At 42.7% G+C, this 27,196-nt stretch overlaps 2 protein-coding genes across 3 annotated transcripts; both read left to right on the top strand.

Moving 5' to 3' along the window:
- The first annotated feature begins 428 nt into the window (after positions 1 to 428).
- On the top strand, positions 429 to 14,797 carry pdcd4a (programmed cell death 4a). The gene is made up of 11 exons (XM_061771776.1): positions 429 to 689; positions 5,223 to 5,525; positions 6,116 to 6,213; positions 7,173 to 7,286; positions 8,118 to 8,339; positions 8,943 to 9,040; positions 9,197 to 9,311; positions 11,962 to 12,069; positions 13,329 to 13,439; positions 13,528 to 13,667; positions 14,262 to 14,797. Exons 1-11 carry the CDS (start codon positions 644 to 646, stop codon positions 14,311 to 14,313), a joined length of 1,407 nt encoding a protein of 468 aa, XP_061627760.1. The 5' UTR covers positions 429 to 643; the 3' UTR covers positions 14,314 to 14,797.
- Positions 14,798 to 15,467: 670 nt separating this feature from the next.
- Positions 15,468 to 26,092, top strand: mogs (mannosyl-oligosaccharide glucosidase). Of its 2 annotated transcripts, XM_061771774.1 has the most exons (6): positions 15,487 to 15,592; positions 16,967 to 17,069; positions 17,297 to 17,663; positions 18,265 to 18,488; positions 18,579 to 18,772; positions 24,114 to 26,092. In XM_061771774.1, exons 3-6 carry the CDS (start codon positions 17,312 to 17,314, stop codon positions 25,885 to 25,887), a joined length of 2,544 nt encoding a protein of 847 aa, XP_061627758.1. In that variant the 5' UTR covers positions 15,487 to 15,592; positions 16,967 to 17,069; positions 17,297 to 17,311; the 3' UTR covers positions 25,888 to 26,092. The 2 variants fall into 2 exon arrangements, with proteins under 2 accessions (XP_061627757.1, XP_061627758.1); XM_061771773.1 differs by lacking the exon at positions 16,967 to 17,069 and having other exon boundaries at positions 15,468 to 15,592.
- Positions 26,093 to 27,196: the final 1,104 nt, after the last annotated feature.

Genomic DNA, 27,196 nt, shown 5'->3' with positions numbered 1-27,196 from the left:
CTAATTACTTCATAAGATAAATATATTAATACATTTTAATTCACCGATTTTAGGGGGGAAACTGCCCAATGTTGATAAGTCAAAACGCTTGTTGGACCGCATGAAACGCCACGGGCCCAACACGAGCACAATCTGTTTAGGCCGCCATCTGCTGGCGAGAAGTCGAACCACAACAAAACGTCACAAATGTGCTTCCCAGTCATCTCGCGCGACTGAGAGCCCACTTGAAATTGCCACTGGATTTTTAATCTGTCTAAATATATTGCTAAAATTACTATCGTGTGTTATCGTGCAATATTTGTGTGTCTGTGGGGGGGGGGGGAACAGTACGATGACGATGTCCCTCCCTCCTGCTCTGTGATTGGTCGGAAGGACCCAGCCCCCACCCTCCACGCGCACCCACGTGACCGCGCTCGCTACCTCCAAGTTAAAAACAAGACTTTGTTTATCTTACTGCTCAAATGTGCTCGGCCTCAGGAGCTCCCCTGCTCGCTTTTTTGCGTCGCTCTCTCCACAGCCGCTGCTAAACACTAAATCTACGTCCTCCTCCGCGCTTTTGAGTTGTTGTTGTTTTTTTTTGGTCCCCTGGTGGAACTAAGGACGATAAAGGGGGCGGGGGACTGTTATCCAGCCAAGTCTCGTCATGGCGACCGAAGTGGACGCTCGGTCTTCGGCTCAACAAGCAGACGGTGAGTCAGTGCTAGGGTGTCCGGGGGGTTGGGGGTCGACCTCCACTCGCTCCGGGGCCCGCTGGCAAGCTCTGGCCGCCCCCATTGTCCGTGCATGGGATGGGCTGCACGACTAGCATGCTGCACCATGTGCTCCGTAGAACCAGCCCCCCCCCCCCTCCCCAAACTACCACAATCACTTTTTCACACACAACTACCACTGTATGCTGACGTAATATTGCACGTTTACCGCTGTAACTCAATTTTCTTGTGCACTAACTGACTCCCGACATAGACATTGTTTGGCTATTTTTTTTTTTTTTTCAAACGTCCTTGCCTGCTGATTGGACGAGCCCGGAGTGTTCACTTCCGCCTTGACAAACATGTCTGCCCACACTCGTGCGACGGTGTTCCAAGATACAAAGCAACGCTTTCATTGCCATCGAGGGAACTGATTTGAATTTGTGTACACTCGACGTCATTTTACGTCATACGAAAACCCGTTCCGTGCACATGACGTCAGAAGCGCAGCCCATTGCTCCAATGGGAGGAGCTTATATAATCGCGTTTCAGTGTGTTTAAATGTTACGTAAATGTCAGGAACGTATTATTAGCAACATAACCAGCAGATTGTGCCGTTAATAAGACACGGATTAAACGTGTTTATTAATACATTGACCGATATCGAACTCTGCGACACGCGGAATGTGTGTCTGCAATAGTTAGGGCTACATAATGAATAAAAATTTGATCGATTCAGTGTGCCTGATTGTTGGCAATATTTACGTTTAAAATGCGGCCTTTGCTGCATATATAAAAACGCGTTTTCTCAACCAGTAGTCAGCCAACCACCAGGGGGCGAATGTGTGGTTGAGGCTTTATTAAGATGCCCAAATAACAAAGGAGGATTTGTTGTAGTGTGTCATGTTGCATTGAAAACTGTTTGGTTGTCAAAATAGCTCTTGATTAATTTGCTAATCGATTATTTGTCGATTGATCGTTGCACCCCGTTATGGCGTCTTTACCACAGAGCAGGCGTGGCATCTGTAAAGCTGACAGCTGCTGCTTTGACCACCAGAAGAATTAGGAATATGTCAAACATTCTCTTTTTTTTTTTTTTTTTTTTTGGTATCTTTTTGATCAAAACATTTTAATGTTATCATAAACATGAAGTATTGTATTTTGACATGAACATACATACATTTCATTCACGCTATCTCGTAGCATTTCCATTTGAAGTGAACTTTGAATAACCCAATAGTCCTTGGGGATTTAAATAAAAAAAAAAAATAAAAAAACTTCACGTGGACCCATGACAAATGACACTCATTGTTCATCATATGCAGATTATAAAATGTTCTATCCATTCCCCCACATGCAACGTTTTGATTGAGTTCATTCAGTGGCAATTACTTTTCCTTCTGCGTGATAAACGCGTCCGCATGCGCTGAAGGTATCTGTATGATTTGCTCACTGAACCAAAGTGTACCATAAGTTTGTAACATCCAGTCGACTAGTAGTATGTCATTTGAGAGGAGGGCTGTGTTTAGCTCCTGCTCCTTTCCGCCAGCGCTGCTACTGTAAACGCTGTTTAAAAAAAAAAAAAAAAAAAAAAAAGGCAAACATGTTGTCAACATCTCGCTGGCTGCCATGCAGAAAGTGGGGCAGGGGGCATCTGTTTAGAAATTAAGATCTTGTTGTATATGCAGCAATAGGTAAACTTTATTTTATGTTTAATTTTTGGGGTTTTTATTAAGTGCTGTAAGGGCGATACTAAATTTATGAAAACCTCTGATGCAAGGATATGATGTCAAGCATTTGTGGTTTTAAATGTTTTGGGGGGTTTTAAAAACAGTTCTTCTGGGGTTTTGTTTGGGCACAAGCATTGCATGCAATGGCCCTCTTGAAATGACTTCTTCCCCTTTTGTATTCTTTGGACGAATGTATTGATAGTCTGAGCGCGTTCTCCGACTCTGAGGCTGAATTGACACAAGTCAAAGTGCTCAATTTCCACATTGTCGATTACAAAATCAATACATAAATGCGGATATCCACGCACATTTCTCAACCAATTCAAAACAATTTAACTTTAGCGTTGTTCTTTTCAACATTTCAACAATTCACTTAATTACACAGCATTTCATTTCATGCGTCCACACGTAATTCCAACCAAAATTGCATTCTCTAGTTTGTTTTTACTTTTATGTGTGGCCGAATCAAATGCTCTTGCCCTATATGGCCCACGTGCAGTAGGTTGCCTATTCCTCTTTTTGGCTATTTATGTTCAAGTGTGACTTAGTTTCGAACAGCTGCAGAAAGTTGCCTGACTGCAAAACACGTGTTGCGCAACTCCCATTTAGGCAAAACTTTTTCTTCTTCTTCCTCCCCCCGCAGCTCTCTACTGTACCCTGATTGGTTGGGCACATGTTTTGGCACAGCGTCGTTGGTCGACTAATTTACAGCCAGTGACAGACCGCGTGATCTACGTATGGGAGGGAAGGAACAAGCCAAGTGGAAGAATGCGCTTGTTTATGCACTCCTGAGGCGTGGGGTGTGGCTGTAAAGAGTTAAATGTGCAATGTTGCTTCCTTTTTGTTTGTTTCAAGGACTAAAATTCTGTGAATTACCTTATTGGCTTTCTAGGAGAGAGTCTGGATTTAGTTTTATCTGTGGTCTGGACCTCTTCCCACCCTCCAGTAATATATAGCGCAGTGAGTGCTCACACTATCATTTAGGCCTCTGCATAAGTATTCATTATACCCCACCCCCAGTCTCGCCCGAGCGGGTCACGTGACCCACGACCATGCCATATGTAGTCAGGTCAGCCGCTACGAGGCGACCGTGCAAGGACGGGAGCGAACCAAGAGAAAAACAGGCGTCAGCGTTTCTTTACCATATGTTCCCCCTTTTCTGTGCCCCCTCCTCCTCCCTCGCCTGCAGGAACGCACCAGTCCCGCCTGTGTTGCGACACACACATACTCGCTTCATTCCTTGAAATTCACAAATGTTTAATGAGCACGTTGGCCACCTAATCGCTGTTTATGCAGTACACAAACTGAATCATCATAGAATACAAAACTGTGTTGTACAGGCAGTGTTTTGAAGACCATGGTAAGCGGAAATAAATAAATTGGACACAACAAAGAGAAGTGCGTTGTTAAGAACCCTGCCAAATTTGAATGGTTAAAAAAATGGCACGTACAGTGTTGCCTTGAGATATAAGTGATCTGACTTATGAGTTTTTCGAGCTGTCATTCGGACATCCGCCCATCCATTTTCTGAGCCGCTTCTCCTCACTAGGGTCGCGGGCTTGCTGGAGCCTATCCCAGCTATCATCGGGCAGGAGGCGGGGTACACCCTGAACTGGTTGCCAGCCAATCGCAGGGCACATACAAACAAACAACCATTCGCACTCACAGCCACACCTGTGGGCAATGTAGAGTTGTCAATTAACCTACCATGCAGGTTTTTGGGATGTGGGAGGAAACCGGAGTGCCCGGAGAAAACCTGCGCAAGCACGGGGAGAACATGCAAACTCCACACAGGCGGGGTCGGGGATTGAAACCTGATCCTCAGAACTGAGAGGCAGACGCTCTAACCAGTCGCCCACCGTCATTCGGACAATTTTTTGGATTTATTTTTTGCTTTGACTTGCGATCGCAAACTACTCTCTTCACTTTACAATAAGCGTCAGTTTGGCAAATAGTGAGCAATTCATTAAGAAAAAGGTTTACAGCTGTTTAATGGCACTCCCAGTTTAAGTTTACTGTTAAACTCAACATAAAACAGAAAATTACACATTGTGTAGTTAACACAACGAAACTACATTGCCTTAAGAAAGGCTTAATGCTAACGTATAATTGAAAATTCCTAACACGTTAACAGCATCGATGCTCGGGCTGCACAATATATCGTTTGAGCATCGTTATAGCAATCTACATGTGTGCAATAGTCACATCGCAGGGTCTTGTGGAATGTTGGTGCATTGATGTACAGCCTATAAACCGTAATATTAATAAGTGACCAGCAGAGGGAACACGTTAATCAATGCTAAGAAGATTAGCATTGATGTTACGGTAGCTTGTAACCCATCAACTAACACACACAGACCACCCCCAAGTGTTATATACTTATTTTTTTGTATAATAACTATTACTGAGGACATGGGGAAACAAATACATGCCTGCATTTACTGTAGCTCTCTTCAGAATGTGACAAATGAATGCGTGTTGCGGGAGGGGGAGAGCCACAGTATTGTTGGAGGGACAAATTTCAGGTGTACATAACAGCATGTTTGGTTAAACTAATGCACTCAAATATAGAAATGCTAATGCATTTGTTAAAAAATTGGTGGAAAATAACAGATTGAGTAATAACAAATGAATAGTGTTAGGAATGTGCTAATGACTACAGTATAACTGGGCATGAAAATAAATATTTAAATGCAGGTAGACTTCATATAAATGACTGAATACTTTTGTGCGCTACTGAGCATAGTTTTTCTAGTGAGAGCGCGACCTCATTAACATTTGGTGGGGGCCTGTCCACTCACAGGGACGTTTCCTCGCAACGACAAGCAGGAAGAGGCGGAGCGTCCCTACGCCGATGACGATGACGAGCTGAACGAGGCGCAGGTGAACGGCAACTGGACGCCCCAAGAGAAGGCCCTGCACGAGGCCAGGCTCAAGGCCAAGGCAAAGCGGCGCCTGCGCAAGTCGTCGTCCCGCAACTCCACCAGCGACTCCCTCTCGGAGTCCGGGGAAACCGCCGGTGCGGACCCCAACAGTCCGAAAGGCAAAGTCCCCACCAATGACCGCAAATCCAGAACGGGCAAAGGCAGAGGCCTGCCGAAAAAAGGTACTTCCCGGACCAGACTGTATGTCCTGTTTTTGTGACATGACACAATGAAGTCTAAGTAAACATAAACAACTGAAAGTGTGCACACCCTCTTATAACTGGGGATGTAGCTGTGTTCATAACTAACTAATCAGTTTCAAACTCATTAAAAAGATAGCACACACCTCCCACCAGGGTTACTTTGTGGAAACAGACTTTATTGCAAGACACACCCTAAAACTAAAACTAACTAGTTGTGAGTAATTGGAGTTAGGCAACATTACACCTTGTAGTCGTGTATAGCGATTTACGTATTGTATTATGTATGTGATGAATTAAACCTCAAGTAGTGTGCTTTTTGCATTTGATTGAATATTGTTATATGAAAATAACATATATTAATATTGTCATGTGTGTTTTTTTTTTAATGTAACCAATTCAATTCAAATAGATTCAATGTGAGGCCAGGGGGTGTTGTGCCTCTTGACGTTACTACCCACCTTTGCATGCAGTGTTGCAAACGCACTGTTTTATTTTTCTTTATTCTAAATTGTCATAGAAACATTGAGAATGTATGGGTGTGTATTATTATTATTATTTTTTTTCCGCAGGTGGTGCAGGCGGTAAAGGAGTCTGGGGTGCCGCTGGGATGGTTTACGAGGATGAGGAACCTGATTTGCAGGACCCCAACTACGACGAATCTGCTCAGGTTAGCATAAATGATGTAAATACTCATACTGGGCCCGGAGGAAAAAAAAAAACAAACAAAAAAACTGGTATCGGTGCATCCTTAGTCCAAGCACCTTTGTTTTTCCACCCAACATGTGTCACATGAGCTTGCTATCCAGATGGCTGTGTCGCATGTCAGTCAACAGAACCTTTCAATCTTTAACCACGTTATCAAGCAAAGGCTCAAAGTGGTGGTGAAAGAAAGTTGAGTGGTAATGGCGCTTCTGCAGCGAAGTTAAAAAAAGAAAGGAGGGGAAAAAAATAAGTTGATAACAGTAATTTCAGCCTCAGTTTTTGGAACACTGGAACCGGTACTGTGTAATTGGGAAACTAGGACACATCGGTACTGACAAATGGGCTGTGTGCTGACCAAGGGGATCACCTGACACACACCAAGGTCACCATGTCTTTGGAAAGACGCCAAGTCGTAAAGATAAACGTCAGGGTTGAATTTGGAAGAGTTCAGATAGTACAGGACATTGTATGAAAGACAGGCCGTTCTACCAATCTTATTTATACATTTTTATCTTTTGAGAAATCTTATCAACAGACCTCAACAACAACACTACTACACACACACCATATATATCTACTATATCTATATATATATATATATTTTAACAATATTCTCATAATATTGCACATTTCAAGATTTTCTCAAGTTATTCTCTTTTTATTTCATCTAGTTTTTATACTTTAATAATTACGCTTTAAAATCCTGTGATTTCATCTTAATTTTTTTTTTATTTTAATTTGGTATTTTTTTTCTTTTCTAGTTTTGACCCTCATACTCCTTCGAAAGTATTCGTGAGACAGGTGCCTAAATTACAGTCTGCATTGAAAAATGAGGCTGGCGTGAATGTGAATAAGTATTGTTTTGCATAGTTGCGTCTCGTTCAATTGTGCTGTTTTAATAATGCATCTTTTTGTCGTTTAAAGGGAGACACGGTTTATGCAAAAGTTGTTCCGGAGGTGGACAAGAGGGACCTGGGGAAAATGGTCAACCCAATCGTCCAGGAATACTTTGAACATGGAGACACAAAAGAGGTCCAGGTTAGTCATAGCATCATTTCCGTGATCAATAAACCTTTTTTGCACCAGCACAGAATGCGCCCTTTATATGTAATTTGTGAAATTATTATCAATGTAGGGATAAAGGAAATGTGCGTAACAATGTGTTTAAAAAAAAAACAAAACAAAAACAGACTGACATAACACAAAAAATCTAATGGTGGCCTAAAACTTTTAAGCAATATTATATGTTTAATTTGTCCAAAAACATTGAAAAGCAATTTCTCAGTCTAGCTGTTTGTGAAATTTGTGCTTGCTTGCTATGTTGACTCACATCCTGGCCATAAAACCCCACTGACCCCCAGCCAAAAAAAAACAAAAAACCTCGTGACGCTCCTGTCATGGACCCTGTTACACAAACGACTGGATTCAGCAAATTATTCAACACAAACGCACATACTACTACTATTACGATTTAGATATCCTAGCCTAACTAACACGCTAGCACAAACTAACATGACATCATTAAACTCACCTTCTGGTGTTTACACACAATAATAAATGCTAGTGAATACAGTCAAATCGCGTTGGCACTTTTGAGCACAAAAACAGCGAATAGCCGAGATTAAAAAGGGTTAAAAAAATTGTCTGTTAATACACATATTTCTGTATGCTGAACCGCGGATATGCAGGGTTCACTGTACACTGGGTGGACACATCATTAGGTACACTTGCATACGGGCAACCACAATAATAAACATATAAACATATTCTATTATATTTGTATTGCCCCAACTCTAGATGTAACGCTTTCAGGTGTACTTAATCTTGTGTCCAAATGTATAGCCAACACAGTGATTCATGTTCCCAAAGATGCTGCTGAAGGAACTCAACTTGGGCCCGCACAAGTATGAGTTCTCCTCGGTGGCCGTCTCCCTGTCCCTGGAAGGCAAAGCCAGCCACCGAGAGCTCACCTCCCGCCTGCTGTCCGACCTGTCCGTCAAGCTGCTCACACAAAGCGACATGGCGCGGGCCTTCGACAGGATGCTCAAAGACCTGCCTGACCTCATACTTGACACGCCTGAGGCTCCGCAGGTACACGCCCCTGTAAATTGAGCCTTGTGTTAGTTTATAAATAAAGTAATGGTGTAGTGCTATGACTGACCTATGAGAGGCAGCGTGGAGCCACAGGGCATCAAGAGTGCCGGAAAATACAAAGAAGAAATAGTAGTAGAAGAAATAGAAGTTTTCTCACCGTCTAACTGTTTTCCACAGGATAAATCTCAGGTTAATCTTTGCTCATATTCAGACCGAGTCGGTATGTGTGTATGTGGGTTTAGTCTTCTTCTAATGAGTTCCCTTACCTGCGCTACAAGAAAAATTCTTTAAAAGTAGTAATTATGCAAATAAATGTATCCTGTGCAAAAATGCATCTGGTCTCAAATAATTATTTTTGAATTCCACCGACTTACAAAGGTCAAAAGTATCATATTCCTAACTAACGCAAACAGGCGATGTTTTTTTTTCCTAATAAAAAAAATATTTACGTGAGGACGAATTGCATTAAAATATTCCATAGGTTTAATGAACTGTACAATACCCCTATAAAAATCTGCTGAATGTCTGATTATTATTTTCTTCTTCCTGTGCATCTGCTATATTGTCATTTGAATTAAATTTTTTTCTTACATATGCCAGATGTTGGGCCAGTTCATAGCCAGAGCCATAGCCGATCACGTTCTTCCCATGTCTTTCCTGGACTGTTACAAAGGCAAAGTGGACTGTGACCATGCCAGGTGAACATTATATTCCTTCTGAAATTATTATGTGATATGAACAACATCTGTTTTCTTGCATATTATGCAGTGGGAGTTTCTATATAGGAAAAATGAAATGCACCAGGTCATCTTTGTGCTGTTTTTCACGCCGACCCCATTTTCGGTTGTGGTCAGAGTGGCTTTAGACCGCGCTGCTGTGCTGCTGTCCATCAAGGGGGCCATGGTGCGTCTGGACAATGTGTGGGGGGTGGGCGGCGGCCTCCGACCTGTCAAACATCTCATCAAAGAGGTATGATCAGCCCAGTAACTCCGTGTACACGAGCGGTTTTGTGGCTTCAATTTTAAGATCCACTCGCACTGTCTGCACTACAAGCACCAACTAATTCGTCCCGCATACATCAAAATGCATTTCATATACAGTACATGCCAAAGCTACGTAAAAGTGTGTGTCTGTGTGTGGTGGGTGGCATATTGTGAATGTGGAGGGCGGGGGGGGGGGGGGGCGCATAGATATGGACCAATGTTAGCCGTCTTTCGGGGCCCCCTTTTTTGCCTGGTTTGCCAACCCTGTTGCGACGTGTCTACTTCCTAGGAGACACTCGAGTGTGTTTACGGACTGACACGGTCTTGTGTGGACTTTTTGCAAGACAAACACAATGCGTGGGGGCTTCTGCTTTGTTGCCGTGTCAGCAGAATACCTTCCCCACCAGGATGTGTGCCTTTTCAATCCGGGGGGGGTGGGGTACACAAACACACACCTGCAAAGCCACGGCCGTCTTTTGACCGGGTTTTCAGTGCGGCTAATTTGGGTGTTGTCGCATGAATTGGAGCGTAGGTTGCACAAGAGTGAGTGTGAGGTTTGTACAAAGGAAAGCACTTTGACTGTTTGCACTCACTCACTGCAGCATTGTTTAAACCTCTCAGGCTTCTGGCACCCTTACACCTCGCTTTACTTCGCTATCTGCGTGACTTGGAATTGACTGGAGTGTTTTGTTTTATTTTTCACTTTGCTTGTTCTATCACTCTCCATAAAGATCATAGTTCTCCCTTTAGAATAATTCTTTCACGGATTATTTTGATCATATTGCCTCTAAACAACATAGTAGGGCTATAGGTTTATTCATTTTTAGTGGCGACTAACTTTAATTTGCATAGGGTGCCCCTCAATCAAAGTTTACAAGTGACAAGGTGAAAAAAACGATGTGAAGCAAACAACATCAAGTCATATCTCATATTTAAGGCCTGATGAGGGATTTCTAGATCTGTAATTATTTTGTATTATTTGATTTAATATCGCATATTAGGCACACCGCCGAACCTGCTCTCTCCACAAAGGGGAATACCTCTGTCCATTCATGGTGAAATGTACAGTACTCCTCAGCTCTTTCGTTTCTCCATTTTCTTTGTCAAAAGCTACCTGACTATTTCATTAAAAGGAGGGAAGTTTACGTAACCTCACAATGACCCGGGTAGGCTACCACATTATTCAATTAAAATTGTTTCAGTGTTTGACTCGGCTGCACCCGGAAGGACAGCTGGCATTGGCTCCAACCACCCTCATTGCTGTAAAAAAGTGGATGGATTAAAAAAAATGCATGACTCTTTTATATTTTTTAATTATTCATTATTTATTGTCTTAAGAATTGTCCTTTAAGATTGATCTGCGAGCTACATGCAGTCCTCAAAAGAGCCACATGTGGCTCGCGACCTCTGACCTAGGGCATAGCTGACACGTAACAAGGTCAAACATTTACAACAAACCACATAAAGTCATACGCCATTAAAGCCCCTGATGAGGGGTTTACAGAGCTATGATTACTGTAATTTCTCATGTATAGTGTGCACCCATGTATAATACGCACCTCCAAAGTTGACCTAAAAATTCTGGAAAACCCTTCTACCCATGTATAATGCATTTTTACAATGCATGATTTTGCTTCTAGCCATATGATCAAAACATGAAGTATTATCTGTATTTTGTTAGTTTTTTTCAAAGAATTATTCTGAAGTTAAGCACTTTTTTTGAACAGATAATACTCTTTTTATTTACTTGCTCTTATTTTGAAATTCACAGCCCTACTTTTATTTAGTAAATGAGAAAACACACAGTTGTGCTCATTTGTTTGATTACCCCGGCAGAATTTGCAATATGGGTACAATTCTTGAAAGAAAACATGAAGGACTAGGCGAAACACATTTACTTTTATTTTAATGGGATATCAAATTAAACTGTCAAGCATTTCAGAAAAGCATTATCATTCAACAAAACATACCCATTAAGAAATTAATGATGGTTGTTGTTCAGTCGTATTTAAAACAAAAGAATATTTCACAAATTCTGCCAAGGTTTGTAAACTTATGAGCACAACTGTACATATAGGCAGTCATATATGTACATATGACAGTCATATATGAATGAAAGTGTAGGCTAAACATTTTTTATAACCACTGGGTGGCGGTGGAATTTTGGAATGAAAGTGTACAGCTTTTTCATAACCACCTGATGGCGGAATACATTTATAAAATGTGAACGTTTTTTCCATTTGCCCTTATACCTATGTATAGTGTGCACTATTGACAATTTTTTTTTTGGGGGGGGGAATGCACATTATACACGAGAAATTACGGTATATATAGTCAATATACAATGTGACGATGCAGTGACCCAAAAACACATTTTTGCATGAAAATGTCATCGACATACCAACCCATTACTCTTACCAGGTGTTGCTCTCATGACTAAAATAAACCCAGTAAATATTTTACAAATATGCGTGCACTTCCATGTACCTTAAACAGCATTCAACAGGAGAAATGTGTGCCTTTACTCCGGAAGCATTCACAGCAGAATGCCAAAAGAAATTGCTGCAAATTCTTGTGGAAACATCACACGAACCTAAAAGTCTTCAACTGCGACCAAGTGTGCATTCTTGTTCCAGATGAACCTTCTGCTGAAGGAGTACCTGACCTCAGGAGATGTGTTGGAGGCCGAGCGCTGCCTGCGAGAACTGGAGGTCCCTCACTTTCACCACGAGCTTGTCTACGAGGTATCAAAACCCATGACTCGGTTTTGACAAATTACATTTATATGTCAACCCGCATAGTCTAGCTCTAAAAAATAAAAATAATAATAATCAAGCAACCAATATTGGATCTCATGAAATTGTGTCGGTGTACCAGGAAATCTCCCCTTTCGGCCTGCCAAGTGCAAAACAAAAATTGAAACAAAATATCCTTTCATTCAGTTACATGCCAACGACTGTTCGTTTTTGTTTGTTTTTTTTTTGGCAGGGACTAAACTCTCATTTGTCAAGTACAATTCCTAACCGATCAATCCCAAATAAATAAGAACATTGTGTGGCAGAGCGTCTATAAAAATAAATGCCCATGCCTCCCCAGATTCTGGAGCGATCATTTTGTAACTGGCTGTTCCTCAATATTAATTTGTAAAACACTGAATTTAAATGAGGAGGATATGGAAATATTTCAGAATGCAGGCAATATTATTGCAAAGTTGGTTATGGCCTTATTTAAATGAAACCAGAAAATACTGGGAAAATGGTACTGTATGTTATTGTACTTTGTAAAAACATAAAGCAATCAAATAATTAATAGTACTCTATAATAATGTACTTTGTAAAAACAAATTAAATAGAATGTAAGTTGATGCATCATGATTCAATGCTGCAATCAGTTCAATGTGCTGTGCCCACCTTGGCCACCGGGTGGCAGTACAGCATAATACAGTCATGTGGACGCAAACGAAGACTACTGTATATGCCTATGAGTATTTTTATATATGATCTGTATAATCTATCTTTTGCTTGTGCAGTTGTTTTAAATACACAATGTGTAATTCTCTTTGCTCCATGTATCGTTTGACAGTAAACCTCAACTGGGTGTGGCATTAAACAGCTTGAAGCCTCTTTTTGTTTTTTTGTTTTTTAACTGTTACTTAATGTGAAGTGAGTTGAACTGAGTTTAGTGCTACAATGCAGCGTTCGTATCAAAATATTTGTAAGGTGGGTCGCTCGTATCCCAAGGCACCGCTTTATGTAATTTAATGGTGGAAAGCTATGTGTGGGATTTTTGGGCCAGATACCGATATTGGGGGGCTAAAAAAAGCAGAACACTACTAAATTGAACTAAGGAACTTGAATTAGTAACACTGTCAACATAAGGATTGTAATTGGGTAGTTAATTATGATGGCGTTTGTTACGAATAATTAAGAATGACCTGGCCCATCTGTCCGTTTCAAAAATCAAATGTGAGCCTTGAGCACAAACGTTTGCGTTATGTTTTCAGGCTATTGTGATGGTGCTGGAGTCCAAAGGGGACGCGGCCAGCCCCATGATCATCAAGCTGCTGCAGTCCCTCTGGAAAACGGGCCACCTAACTGTGGATCAGATGAACAGGGTCAGCCTGTTGTCCCGTAGGAAGACGATAATAACTATTATTGACCCATTTGGTAACACTTGTATGTTTTCAACTTTTCCATCTGCAGGGCTTCCAGCGGGTCTACGATGAGCTCCCCGAAATAAATCTCGACGTGCCGCACGCCCACACGATCATGGAGACGTTTGTGGACCTCTGCTACCAGGAGTCTGTCATCACCAAGCAACTAAGAGACGCCTGTCCCTCCAGGTTGGTTCAGTATCTTTATTTTAACACTGTGCAGTGGACCCTCGGGACTCGAGCGGCGGGGGGAACGAGTCCGAATAAACGCTAACATTTTAAGGAGCGTATGGTCAGAAGTTTGTAATTTAGCAAAAGAACGAGATTGTGTACAGAGCCAACACACAGAGTGCAATACAACAAGGTCTTTTTGCAGTCGAGTAAAACGTCTGCTACTATAAAATAATTTGCCAAAAAAATTGTCATTTAAATAATTACTTGGGGGGGGGGGGGGGGGGGGGGACTACTGTGTAACTAGTGAGAAACTTCATATTTCAGAGCATGAACATCAAAAAGACAAAAATATAACAAATTAAGGCACATTTTGCGACAAGAAATGGTTCTACATTCACTTTCTTTGTCAGGCAGAGATTACATTGAAAAACAGCAACCTGTTTTTGTAAGTTCTTAGCGGAGTTTTTTAGGCAGACACGGATGACATAGCTTTACTGTTTTGCAGAATGTAATCGGAATGGGTTCTGAAGTTCCACTATCCGTCATGTCTCTGTGTCATTCCACCGACATGTCTGTGTTATTATTTTATTTTATTTTTGTTCCCAATAGAGGGCGCAAGCGTATGGTAAGCGAAGGCGACGGCGGCAAGATTAAAAATTAAAAAACGACCTACGAAGAGGATCGTCAGGAGGAGGCAGGCTGGTCTCGTTGTGTGTCCACATTTCATCTGGACGTGCTGGTGGTTTGAAGCTCCTCCCCCTGATGACATCGTCATCACACAAAGCAGCTTTGGTGGAAGTGAAGCCAGTTCCCCTCATCTTATTCGCCGCTATTGTTGTTTATTGTAAGAATGTTCATTGTTTCTTGGGTTGATCCACCCCTCTCGTCTCAGCTTTTTTACCTTTTTTTTTTTTCTCTTCCAAAAATAACTCACAGCTGCCAAAAGAGGGGAAGTGGACCTGGTATTGGGGTATTTCGCCTCTTGCTTTGCTTTACGATTTCCAAAAATGGACAAATTTGTTCAATTGTTCCTGAGATGGTTTTGTTCAACATTGACACTTCACTGCTTTCTGTCTGTTTTACATGTTGACCAAAGTTTGAATATGTATAAAAACATATTTCGTTCATTAAAAAAAGGCAACATATTTGTTTCCGTATTTTATTTTTATTTTTTACACGTACACGTAAAGAGGTGTGTTTACATCTGTTGCTAGTAGTCATCACCAGTGTCCCCTGTCAGCTGAAATGGTCAAAGGAGGTGGATAAAAAGAAGGTGTCCGCCCTTGATAAATACTGTATAACGTGTCAGATTTAATTTACAAATAAATCATTGGTCCATTCAGTTTTTATGAATTCCTCTGACAATCATACTAATCTTAAAAATATAATGCAATGATCAATTTACTATAACAATTTGTAGTTTCCCGTGACCCTAGTGAGAAGAAGCGGCTCAGAAAATGGATGGATGGAATTTGTAGTTTTTATTTTTTATTATTATTATTTTTTTATAAAGTATAATTTTAATCTAAAATTTGGTTATTTTCCTCTGGTGTCAAATGTTTTAATTTTCTTGTGAAAATCAAAATGTAACTTATGACTCAACACTTGTATGAAGGGTATTTTTTTATGTTTTTTTGTGTGCCAAAATTAAATACAAAGTCAATTAAATCAATCGTTAAAGCATGAACTAATTGGTTCCATCAATTAACGTTGTGGGATATAATAAATACTAAGGAGTGTACTGAGCCTATTTCATATTTTATATTTGTATTAATTCAGCAAAGTTTTTATACACGTGATGTGTCGAGCGATGTGATGATGTCACATTCAAGCACCTGAACTCACGTCATCGAAAAGCGACGTAAACGCGGAAGTAGGTTGTTGGTTACGAACTCAGCGAGTGTTGGACAATGAATACATGAAACTAGAAATTTTGACAGGTAGGTAACCGTTCCCTGAATGAACATTCTCTCACTATACCTTCATATTGTCTGTGATTAATTTAACAACGAAATTTAGTGACTACCGAGCGTACTAGATTATGTTAGCTTCCAGGAAGGTCTAGCAAGAGGCGTGATGCAACGTTGCATTAGCAGACCGACGTGTGTGTGCGACCAAAAGTGGTTCATGTGTTTTCTTTTTTCGCTTCACTTTTCACGAAAAGAATACAAATGACTATTGCTTTTGAATTGCCAAAAAGTCCCTAATAGTTGTAATACATTATAAATAAATGTATATACATTCATTTTTAACTGCTTGTTCATTATAATTCAACAGCAGTTCAAGCAAGATAGCGTTTTTTGATTTCCTGCTTTTGGAGATGTGTTTTTCGGCCAACAGCGACAATATATCCATTTTCGGTACTGCTTATCCTCAGTAGGGCCGCGGGCGTGCTGGAGCCTATCCCAGCTATCTTCGAGCAAGAGGCGGGTACACCCTGAACTGGTCGCCAGCCAATCGCAGGGCACATAGAAACAAACAACCATTAGCACTCACATTCACACCTATGGGCAATTTAGAGTCTTCAATCAACCTAGCATGCATGTTTTTGGGATGTGGGAGGAAACTGTAGTACCCGGAGAAAACCCACGCAGGTACGGGGAGAACATGCAAACTCCACACAGGCGGGGCTGGGATTTGAACTCCGCTTCCCAGAACTGTTAGGCAGATGTGCTAACCAGTTGTCCACCGTGCCGCCTGTACAATATATAAAATATAGAAACATTTTACAGTTTACATGAAAAAAAACAAATCAAACATCACAAAATAAATAAAATGAAATAAAGAAAATCTAGTATTACTGGGGCGGCACGGTGGCCGACTGGTTAGAGCGTCAGCCTCACGGTTCTGAGGTGCGGGGTTCAATCCCCGTCCCCGCCTGTGTGGAGTTTGCATGTTCTCCCCGTGCCTGCGTGGGTTTTCTCCGGGCACTCCGGTTTCCTCCCACATCCCAAAAACATGCATTAATTGGAGACTCTAAATTGCCCGTAGGCATGACTGTGAGTGCGAATGGTTGTTTGTTTCTATGTGCCCTGCGATTGGCTGGCAACCAGTTCTGGGTGTACCCCGCCTCCTGCCCGATGACAGCTGGGATAGGCTCCAGCACGCCCGCGACCCTAGTGAGGAGAAGCGGCTCAGAAAATGGATGGATGGATAGTATTACTGGTATTCCTGTCTAAACAAATGTGTTTTTTACTGCTTTTTAAAAATGTCTAATGGAGGTGCAGCTCCAAGCTTAAAAGGAAGTGCATTCCACAATTTGGGGGCAATGGACTGCAAGGCCGTATCAGCTTTTGTTTTTAATTTTGTGGAAGGAACATTATGGAAAAGGCATTCAGCAGACCGCAGTGACTCGACAGGACAATAAAATGACACCAAATCTCCCATGAATGGAGCAGCCTGACCATTGAGGGCTCTGTAAGTGAAGTATACAGTAGCTACTGACCGTACAAAGGGGCTTGCTTTTGCGTTTCATTAAAACTGCGTATCACAACTTAGTTGAGACGCTGGACTTAGTCTGAGACTGGTCACTGTCCCATTATGAGCACATAAAAAGCATTTCTTGCAGAGACCCCCACCCCAAAATAAGGGATTAAGCTGTTTGATCCATGTGATCGAGCTCCACATATTCGTGTCTTGCGCAGGTTGACAAGGGCAGGATGGGCAGGCAGCGAAAGAGGGTGGTGACCGGAGATGCCGCCCCTCCTCTTCTAAGAAAAGATGAAAAAACCCCTACGTTGCCCCGCAAGGAGAAGAAGAAGAAAGCGGACATTGGCAAAATCTTCATCAACATCTCCATCGGCCTCTGCGTGGTCAGCCTCATCTGGTTCTTCTATGCCCTTTACATGCGTTCCAGTCTGGCCAAGCGGGTGGTGACGTTGCACCCGTCACCTCGTGTCCTGGATACCAATTCCAGCAGTGCCCAGGTCTCCCCGGACAGGTTCTGGGGTTCCTACAGGCCTCAGGTCTACTTTGGGATGAAAACAAGGAGTCCGAGGTCAATTGTGACAGGTAGGCATACTCGTTTATAAAATAGCCAAGAAGTCATTTTAGGTTCATTTTGGCCACAGTTCTGCTAATACAGTCGTAAATTCCGTCATTATTAGTCATAAAACTAAAATAAAACAAACTACTTAAAACTTTATGCGTGACAGTCACATAACATAAGATAATACAAGAGGGCAGGGAAGGGAGGTGGGAGGATTACAGAAGATGAGTGAGCTTTATGCGTTGTTTGTTAACTTTCATTTAAGTTTCATTCCAGCTGCTTTATAAGATGCTTTTGCCTTGCTCTGGCAGTCAGTCATGTAGGCAAAATAAATCCACACACCGGAAAAGACGCCGCCCACTTTAGACACCGAGCTGGAGTGTGCTGTTACTGCATTAAAAAAATTACAGGTACTACAAAAACATGGTATCGTTTTTGCCGGTGATGTACCGTAATACTTTTTTAGTACTGGTAGTACGGAGTACAGATGGTATATTGCATCTCCATTTTGCCCTTGTAGCAATTGTCACGCATTGATACTGCCAAACCCGAGTTGAGTTATATTTTTTGGAACTTTAATATGAATATGTATATTAATCTATGCTCCTCTGTCTGCACCATCAGGTATGATGTGGATGAGTCAGTTTTCCGACATGGATGTGAACCTGAGGCACACCTGCGAGCAGGGAGATCGCTTGCAAGGTTACGGCTGGCTGATGCATGACGGGCTCACCTTCGGCGTCCAGGAGATCCGAGATAACAATTTCATACTGACGACTGAGTTTGTCAAGAGGGTGGGAGGAGATCACGGTGGAGACTGGACCTGGAGGGTCACTGCAAAGCAACACGTGAATAGAAACCTTATATGTGTTACAGTGTTTCCATAGCAATCGCTACGGACAAACTGATCGTTGTCTCTTTGCTTTTTTACCCATCAGCGCTCTGCGCCCAAGGCGCCAGTCATCTCCCTGATGTTCTACGCTGCAGCAGATTCCCAAGGTTCACTGGAGGCTCACGTGGAGGAGAAAAAACGCCTCGCCTCCATCACGGGCGCCACCGAAGAGCTTGGCAATTTCAAGATCACGTTCCGAAAACCAGTTGGCGGGGATTTAACAAGTCCTAAATATGCCAGGTAAGTGTGTGAATTCACAAGGTAGGATCAGTGGTAGTTGCAAAGGAGAACTTGTACTATGAACAGCAGTGTTTCTGTCTGTCAGATGCACAGCACCCTGTTGATTGGTTGACTAGGGACCGGTCCCTTGTGTGTTACAATGGCAATGGAATGGGAAGAATACAAACACATTCCTATAGCGGTCTACACCATGTGCAGAATTATTATTATGCAAGTGAGTATTTTGACCATAACATCACTTTAAGGCATATTTCCTAGCTCCCAGCTGGAAAAACCTGAATGCTTGATGGATTTAAGCATAGCAGGTGCTGTGTATTTGTGAAACAAGTGTGATTATGGAGATCAACACCCTAAATAAAGGTGTGCGTAATTATTAGGCAGCTCTTTTGGGCAAAATGAACCAAAAACAAAAAAAGAGATTTAACTGACTATGAAAAGTCAAAAATGATCAGCACTCTTGAGATATCTAAGAAATTGGGGCGTGATCGCGGAACCATCAAACGTTTTGTTGCAAATAGTCAAAAGGGTCGCAAGAAAAGAGTTGCGAGAAAAAGAGACGCGTTACCTGCCAAGTTCTGCCATATTTCAGAACTGCAACCTACCTGAAATACCTCAAAGTACAAGATGTACAGTGTTCATAGACATGGCCAAGGTAAGAAAAGCTGAAAAAAGACCACCACTGAACAAGACACATGAGCTGAAGCTTCTAGGCTGGGCATAGAAATATCTGAAAACAGATTTCTCAAAGGTTTTATGGACTGATGAAATGAGAGTGACTCTTGACAGGCCAAATGGATGGGCCCATGGCTGGATCACTAATGGGCACAGCGCTCCACTTCGGCTCAGACACCAGCAAAGTGGAGGTGGAATACTGGCATGGGCAGGTATTATTAAAGATAAGCCGGTTTGACCTCTTCGGGTTGAAGATGGCCTCAAAATGAACTCCCAAACATTGTCAGTTTTAGAAGACACTTTCTTCAGGCGGTGGTACAGAAAGAAGTCTGCCTCTTTCAAAAAGACAAGGATTTTTATGCAAGACAATGCTCCATCACATGCATCCAAGTATCCTCTGCGTGGCTGGCCAGTAAAGGCTTGAAAGACAAAAAAATGATGACATGGGCCCCCTTCCTCACCTGACCTGAACCCAATTGCGAACTTGTTGACAGTCCTTAAACGGGAGCTATACCGTGAAGGAAAGCAGTACACCTCTCGGAACAATGTCGGAGAGGTTGTGGTGTCTGCTTCACACAAACTTACTCGGCTACAAATCAACAAACGGACAGAATCTATGGATGGAAGGCTTATCACTGTCTTTGAAAAGAAGGGTGGCTTTATTGGTCACTTTTAAATATATATATCAGTTTCTATCATCCATATTTCTGTTAGAAAGTCTTGAGTTTGTAATTCTCACTTAAACGACAATAAAGTGAGATGGGAAAATCTGTTTTTCATTTAGTTGCATAATAATTCTGCACAAAAATATTTGCCAAATAATTGTTCACGTGGATATTCTCTTAAGAATGTCTAAAGCTCACTTTTACTTTCTTAAAAATTCTTGTTTGAGGTTTACTAACAATCTGGACTAACCTAAAGCACTGTGGTTGGTGATTAATAAAAATAATCCTCAAAAATGAGACTTGCCTAATAATTGTGCACTCGGTGTATGTGCAAGGTCCATGTACATTATGATGAACTTTTTGAAATATTGCATGAAGTAATGTTTCACCGCTGCAACCACTTGATGGCAGTACACAGCAGGCATTTCAGCCTTTGTTTGAGCATCAAACCAACAGTATATTAAGCCAAAGAAACGGACCCCGAATGGTGTAAGTAGTAGAAGATGGATGGAAATGGCCTTCTGTGTTTAAAAACAGAGTCTTTGGACACTGCTAGGACCATTGAACTATAGTGATTAAAATGTCAGGTATTATTAAAGATAAGCCGGTTTGACCTCTTCGGGTTGAAGATGGCCTCAAAATGAACTCCCAAACATTGTCAGTTTTAGAAGACACTTTCTTCAGGCGGTGGTACAGAAAGAAGTCTGCCTCTTTCAAAAAGACAAGGATTTTTATGCAAGACAATGCTCCATCACATGCATCCAAGTATCCTCTGCATGGCTGGCCAGTAAAGGCTTGAAAGACAAAAAAATGATGACATGGGCCCCCTTCCTCACCTGACCTGAACCCAATTGCGAACTTGTTGACAGTCCTTAAACGGGAGCTATACCGTGAAGGAAAGCAGTACACCTCTCGGAACAATGTCGGAGAGGTTGTGGTGTCTGCTTCACACAAACTTACTTGGCTACAAATCAACAAACGGACAGAATCTATGGATGGAAGGCTTATCACTGTCTTTGAAAAGAAGGGTGGCTTTATTGGTCACTTTTAAATATATATATCAGTTTCTATCATCCATATTTCTGTTAGAAAGTCTTGAGTTTGTAATTCTCACTTAAACGACAATAAAGTGAGATGGGAAAATCTGTTTTTCATTTAGTTGCGTAATAATTCTGCACAAAAATATTTGCCAAATAATTGTTCACGTGGATATTCTCTTAAGAATGTCTAAAGCTCACTTTTACTTTCTTAAAAATTCTTGTTTGAGGTTTACTAACAATCTGGACTAACCTAAAGCACTGTGGTTGGTGATTAATAAAAATAATCCTCAAAAATGAGACTTGCCTAATAATTGTGCACTCGGTGTATGTGCAAGGTCCATGTACATTATGATGAACTTTTTGAAATATTGCATGAAGTAATGTTTCACCGCTGCAACCACTTGATGGCAGTACACAGCAGGCATTTCAGCCTTTGTTTGAGCATCAAACCAATAGTATATTAAGCCAAAGAAATGGACCCCGAATGGTGTAAGTAGTAGAAGATGGATGGAAATGGCCTTCTGTGTTTAAAAACAGAGTCTTTGGACACTGCTAGGACCATTGAACTATAGTGATTAAAATGTGTTACAGTGGCAGCTGGTGGAGTTTTCGCTGGGTTTACTGCATATATTTTAGATCCATCTATCTATAGAGACAGAGATGCATCATTTGAATTTGTTGTCGCCAGTTTGGGTCAATGGAATGTTGCACCCGACCTTGGCCATATCAACTGCATTGAAGAGCAGCTGGAGCTGTGGTGCGGCCGACACAACCTGGAGCTGAACACGCTCAAGACTGTAGAGATGATCGTGGACTTCAGGAGGCATCCTTCGCCACAGCTGCCCCTCACGCTGTCCAGCTGCCTTGTGTCAACCGTCGAGACCTTCAAGTTCCTGGGAATTATAATCTCCCAGGACCTGAAGTGGGTGACCAACATCAACTCCGTCCTCAAAAAGGCCCAGCAGAGGATGTACTTCCTGCGGCTTCTGAGAAAGCATGGCCTGCCACCGGAGCTGCTGAGACAGTTCTACACAGCGGTCATCGAATCAGTCCTGTGTTCTTCCATCACAGTCTGGTTTGGTGCTGCTACAAAAAAGGACAAACTCCGACTGCAACGGACAATCAAAACTGCTGAAAGGATTGTCGGTACCCCCCTACCCACCCTTGAGGACTTGCACGCTGCCAGAACTAAGACAAGGGCGTGCAAAATCCTCTCGGACCCTCCCCACCCTGGTCACCAGCTCTTCCAGCTCCTTCCCTCAAGTAGGCGCTACCGATCAATGCAAACTAGAACTAGTAGACATTCCAACAGCTTCTTCCCTCTTGCAATCAACTTCTTGAACAGCTAACTTACAATTCCATTACAACAAGCTGGCAATTTTTTGACTTGAGTTCGTTGTCACATTTCTGTATTATGTATTACTCGTGCACTCACTGTAGTTGTCTCGCCGTGCTGCACTATTTGCATATAGTGGCCACTCATGCCAGAGTAGCATCTGCTCCATTTGCACACTGATTGAGGAGTATCTGTAACATTTGCACAACCATTGTCCCAGATTATCGCAGTACTCGTCACTTTAAACCGCATACACTCCTTGAAGTCTCAGTGCCCTTTGCACAATGGTCATTGCACCGGACTATTGCGATATTAGCCATTCGAACTGAGGACTCTGCATCTTTTTGCACAATTGTTGTTTGTTGTTGTTTTTTGTCAATGTCTTTATGTCTCCAAAGTGTTCTGTAAATTGACTGTCTGTTGTACTAGAGCGGCTCCAACTACCGGAGACAAATTCCTTGTGTGTTTTGGACATACTTGGCAAATAAAGATGATTCTGATTCTGATTCTGATTCTGAAGAGGAGATACTGCACATGTCAAAGTTTTAACAAGAGTCAACGTGTAAAGATTTTTGCGCCCTAGAGGAATGTACGTCATGAGAACAGACAACAGAGATGAATGAAACAGCTGTACTCATCATTACTTATGCACTATTTATCTGATCGATCTATAAAATAGATATATGTAATTCAAAATATTTTTATTTTAGTATAAATATGTGGGCGGCACGGTGGCCGACTGGTTAGAGCGTCAGCCTCACAGTTCTGAGGTGCGGGGTTCAATCCCCGTCCCCGCCTGTGTGGAGTTTGCATGTTCTCCCCGTGCCTGCGTGGGTTTTCTCCGGGCACTCCGGTTTCCTCCCACATCCCAAAAACATGCATTAATTGGAGACTCTAAATTGCCCGTAGGCATGACTGTGAGTGCGAATGGTTGTTTGTTTCGATGTGCCCTGCGATTGGCTGGCAACCAGTTCAGGGTGTACCCCGCCTCCTGCCCGATGACAGCTGGGATAGGCTCCAGCACGCCCGCGACCCTAGTGAGGAGAAGCGGCTCAGAAAATGGATGGATGGATGGATATGTGTACTTAATTCTCTGTCCTCAAGGAAAGTAAGGTGACCACCATCAATTGGTGGGGCAGCACCCTAACTCTTTCTGGATTCTCTTGAGCATTGTTTGACCAGCAACTCCACTCTAGACCAGTGAATCCTAACTGCCGCGCCACGAGAAATCAAGTGTGCCACTGGAAATAATCTCTCTATTTATTTACGACATATAATGCAGCTTTGTTCATCTATGTCAGCAACGTAGTGTCCGGCAGAACAATTAAATGCTCTTTCACTAGATGGCAGAATGTCCAATTAACCGGTGTATCCACATTGCTATTCAAACAACAGAATAATAGTTTTGTGTTCAACTTAACCAGGCCAGAACACTGAATCAGTAAATTTGTGAAAAAAATTGAGAAAAGATTGAAGTCTATATTTACTTTGTGTGACATATTTTGGTTTGGTGGTGCGCCCTGAGATTTTTCTAATGTTAAGTATGTGCAGTGGCTCAATAAAGGTTGGAAAATACTGGTCTATACTGAGAAAACACAAGGATCTAATCAGGTTTCCTGCCTTTTCAGTTACAACTACCTGCAAACTCGCACTTCTGGTTTGGAGAAGCTGACTGACATTGTGAAGCACAGTCTGAACCACAGGTTTGTCTTTAGCCCGCCATCCGGCGAGAGGAGGCATTACATCGCCGTGGATGACTATAAACCCCACTGCCAGCCCAACCAACAGAAGAACCACCCCGGCGCTAGAGAAGAGGATGACTTTGTGGTGCACCAGGTCACTGTTCAGATGCCCTTTCAAATGGAAGTCCTCTTTGAGTCAGCGAGCTTTCACGACCGCCCCGGCCACCTGGTGGGTCCGATCATGACCCAGGAGCTGGAGAAGAGGAAGGCCGAGTTCGATGCCAAGTTTGAGAAGACATTTGGGCTTGACAGCAAAGGTTACAGTCGGGCGTACATAAAGTTTGGCAAGGCGGCGCTCAGCAACATGTTGGGCGGAATGGGCTACTTCTACGGCCAGTCGGTGGTTCAGTCTGTCTACAATGAATACCCTCTCCTATACCCAGAGGGTGTGTTATTTACTGCCGTCCCATCGCGCTCCTTCTTCCCCCGAGGTTTTCTTTGGGATGAGGGTTTTCACCAGCTGCTGCTGAGTAAGTGGGACCTCCAGGTGACGAGAGAAGCCATCTCCCACTGGATAGACTTGATGAACATAGAGGGCTGGATCCCCCGTGAGCAGATCCTCGGAGATGAGGCTCACAGTAAGGTCCCTGCTGAGTTTGTAGTTCAGCGGAACGAGAACGCCAACCCGCCCACTCTCTTTTTAGCTCTTCAGGAACTAATCAAACAGTTCTCATTAAAGACAGCTAGCATGGAGGCGCAGCCAACCTTGCCTTTCCTCAGACGACTGTACCCCAGACTCAAGACGTGGTTTGAGTGGTATAACACCACTCAGTCGGGGCCACGGCCTAACTCGTACCGCTGGCGTGGGCGTGACAAGGACACTAATCTCTTCCTCAATCCCAAGACGTTGACCTCTGGTCTGGACGACTACCCGCGGGCCTCACACCCATCGGCACAAGAGCGTCACGTGGACCTGCACTGCTGGATGGCCCTGTCCTCGGGCATCATGGCTCAGATTGCTAAGCTTTTAGGCGAACCGCACCAGGACTACGAATTGACCCACCAAGTGCTGACAGACAACAAGCTGCTGAACGAGCTCCACTGGTCTGAGAAACTTGGTGCTTTCAGCGACTACGGCAACCACACTCAGGACCTATCCTTGGAGCAGGAGAAGGTGTACATGCCTCCAGGACAACACCGTCACCAGTTCCCCGTCACGCGACTTGTTCGCTCTGTCCGCAAGGCTCCCAAACTCCAGTATGTCAACGCATTGGGTTACGTCAGCTTGTTCCCCTTCCTACTGCACATTCTTCAGCCAGACTCGCCCAAAATGGAACACATTCTCAGAGACATGAAAGATCCCAATAAGCTGTGGACACCTTACGGCTTGCGCTCTCTCTCCAAAGCCAATCCGTTGTACATGAAGCGAAACACGGAACACGACGCTCCCTACTGGAGAGGACCGGTGTGGATCAACATCAACTACCTGGCAGTGAGAGCCCTCCACCAGTACAGCAATATGCAGGGGCCGTATCAGGAGCAGGCAGCTGCTCTGTATGAGGAACTCAGGACTAACATTATCAGTAATGTATACAGACAGTATGCTGAAACAGGGTACATCTGGGAACAGTACAATGACGCCACTGGCAGGGGTCAAGGAAGCCACCCCTTCACTGGCTGGTCAGCCCTAACGTTATTAATGATGGCTGAACAGTACTAATATCATCTCATCAGCAAACTAAAGAGCCCCATGTCATGACGTGGGAGGGAAAAAGTTAGCATTCATTCGTTGATTTAAAACCAGTAGTAGTTTGTATGTTAGCCTGTGTTTTCATGTTTTGACTGCGGGGATCAGAATAGACTTGCATTGATTTTTTCAACCTTATTTCAAAATAATAAATGATTTGGCTATTCATTTAATATTATACTTTTGTAAATCGTGTGTGTTACCTGACTAAACTTGGGACTCAAATTTAACACATTTTGGGAAGCTTGAAAATATGCAAAAACTGGATGCAGTATTTTATTTTTCAACTTACATTTCAATAAGAAAATCTACTTTGCTGTGACCGTGTAAACTACATGCCATTGCAATTTCAATCTCACACATCCCCGAGGGAATTTATAGTTAAAACAAAATTAGAAGTATGTTTTTATTCACCCTGTCTTCAACTCCTCACCAAGAATATGCCAGCACTTGCTCCATCATAGCTGACATTAGCTTCAGCACACTGTGACCTGAAGCCAAGCCACCTGAGCAGCTCTTTTGTCATTTTGTTCATTCGAAGGCCTCCTGCTGACGTCAGTTTGGTTATTTTTTTATAGTATTTTTTTTTAGCGTGGGTGATGTGAGGGCTTGTCGCTTAATTAGCTGACATCAAAAGCCTGCATGATTGACTTCTGTGCACTCTTTGCAACATTCATGACATAAATTCACACTCTGAGGCATCTAGTGGCAACGTTCTTATTAATACTTTGACACCACATATAAAAGCCATGTAGTCAGAGCGGTGATGCTGGCCTTCTGCGTGCGCCGGACTCCAACCTCAAGACTGAATGCGGTTGTCAAGTTGTTGGAGGCATGGATCGGTGCAGTCAGGTTGTTTGCCTATAAATAGTGTTTCTGTCAGTTAGCACAACAGCAAGCAGACTGTGGAAAATGCAGATTTGCAGTTTCAACACATTTAGCAGATGAGGAGTTATTGTGGGAATGTAATAATTACACCCCCCCCCCCCCCCCCCCCCAACAATAATTCTGTTTGGAATCCCACCAACATTCTTCAGGGAAATAATGCATATGCATGGATGCATGCAAAGAATTATGGTGCGAGTTTGCAGCGTTACAACTGCTAGCACGATTTGAATGTAGCCCCCCTCAAATATCTGACCGAAGCCACACCCCTCACTAGCATGCACCAGCGCAATTGTCACATTCACAGAGAATGCATTTCCAGCTTCAGTAACTTAGCAGCGCTAGCAGTACTTAGCTAGCATTAGCACTGTAAACAAGCCAACTTTAGCCACATCTG

This window comes from Phyllopteryx taeniolatus, chromosome 4 (assembly GCF_024500385.1).
Source record: "Phyllopteryx taeniolatus isolate TA_2022b chromosome 4, UOR_Ptae_1.2, whole genome shotgun sequence".
In the NCBI taxonomy this organism is placed as follows: domain Eukaryota; kingdom Metazoa; phylum Chordata; class Actinopteri; order Syngnathiformes; family Syngnathidae; genus Phyllopteryx; species Phyllopteryx taeniolatus.
Note: the sequence above shows the minus strand (reverse complement) of the source record. Positions and strands in the feature narration are given on the sequence as shown.

Coding starts and splice junctions, on each gene's coding strand:
- mogs (XM_061771773.1), top strand. CDS start 17,312: ATGGGCAGGCAGCGAAAGAGGGTGGTGACCGGAGATGCCGCCCCTCCT. Junction 18,489..18,578: donor GGGTCACTGCAAAGCAACAC/GTGAATAGAAAC, acceptor TTTACCCATCAG/CGCTCTGCGCCCAAGGCGCC. Junction 18,773..24,113: donor ACAAGTCCTAAATATGCCAG/GTAAGTGTGTGA, acceptor CTGCCTTTTCAG/TTACAACTACCTGCAAACTC.
- pdcd4a (XM_061771776.1), top strand. CDS start 644: ATGGCGACCGAAGTGGACGCTCGGTCTTCGGCTCAACAAGCAGACG. Junction 690..5,222: donor TTCGGCTCAACAAGCAGACG/GTGAGTCAGTGC, acceptor GTCCACTCACAG/GGACGTTTCCTCGCAACGAC. Junction 6,214..7,172: donor ACTACGACGAATCTGCTCAG/GTTAGCATAAAT, acceptor TGTCGTTTAAAG/GGAGACACGGTTTATGCAAA.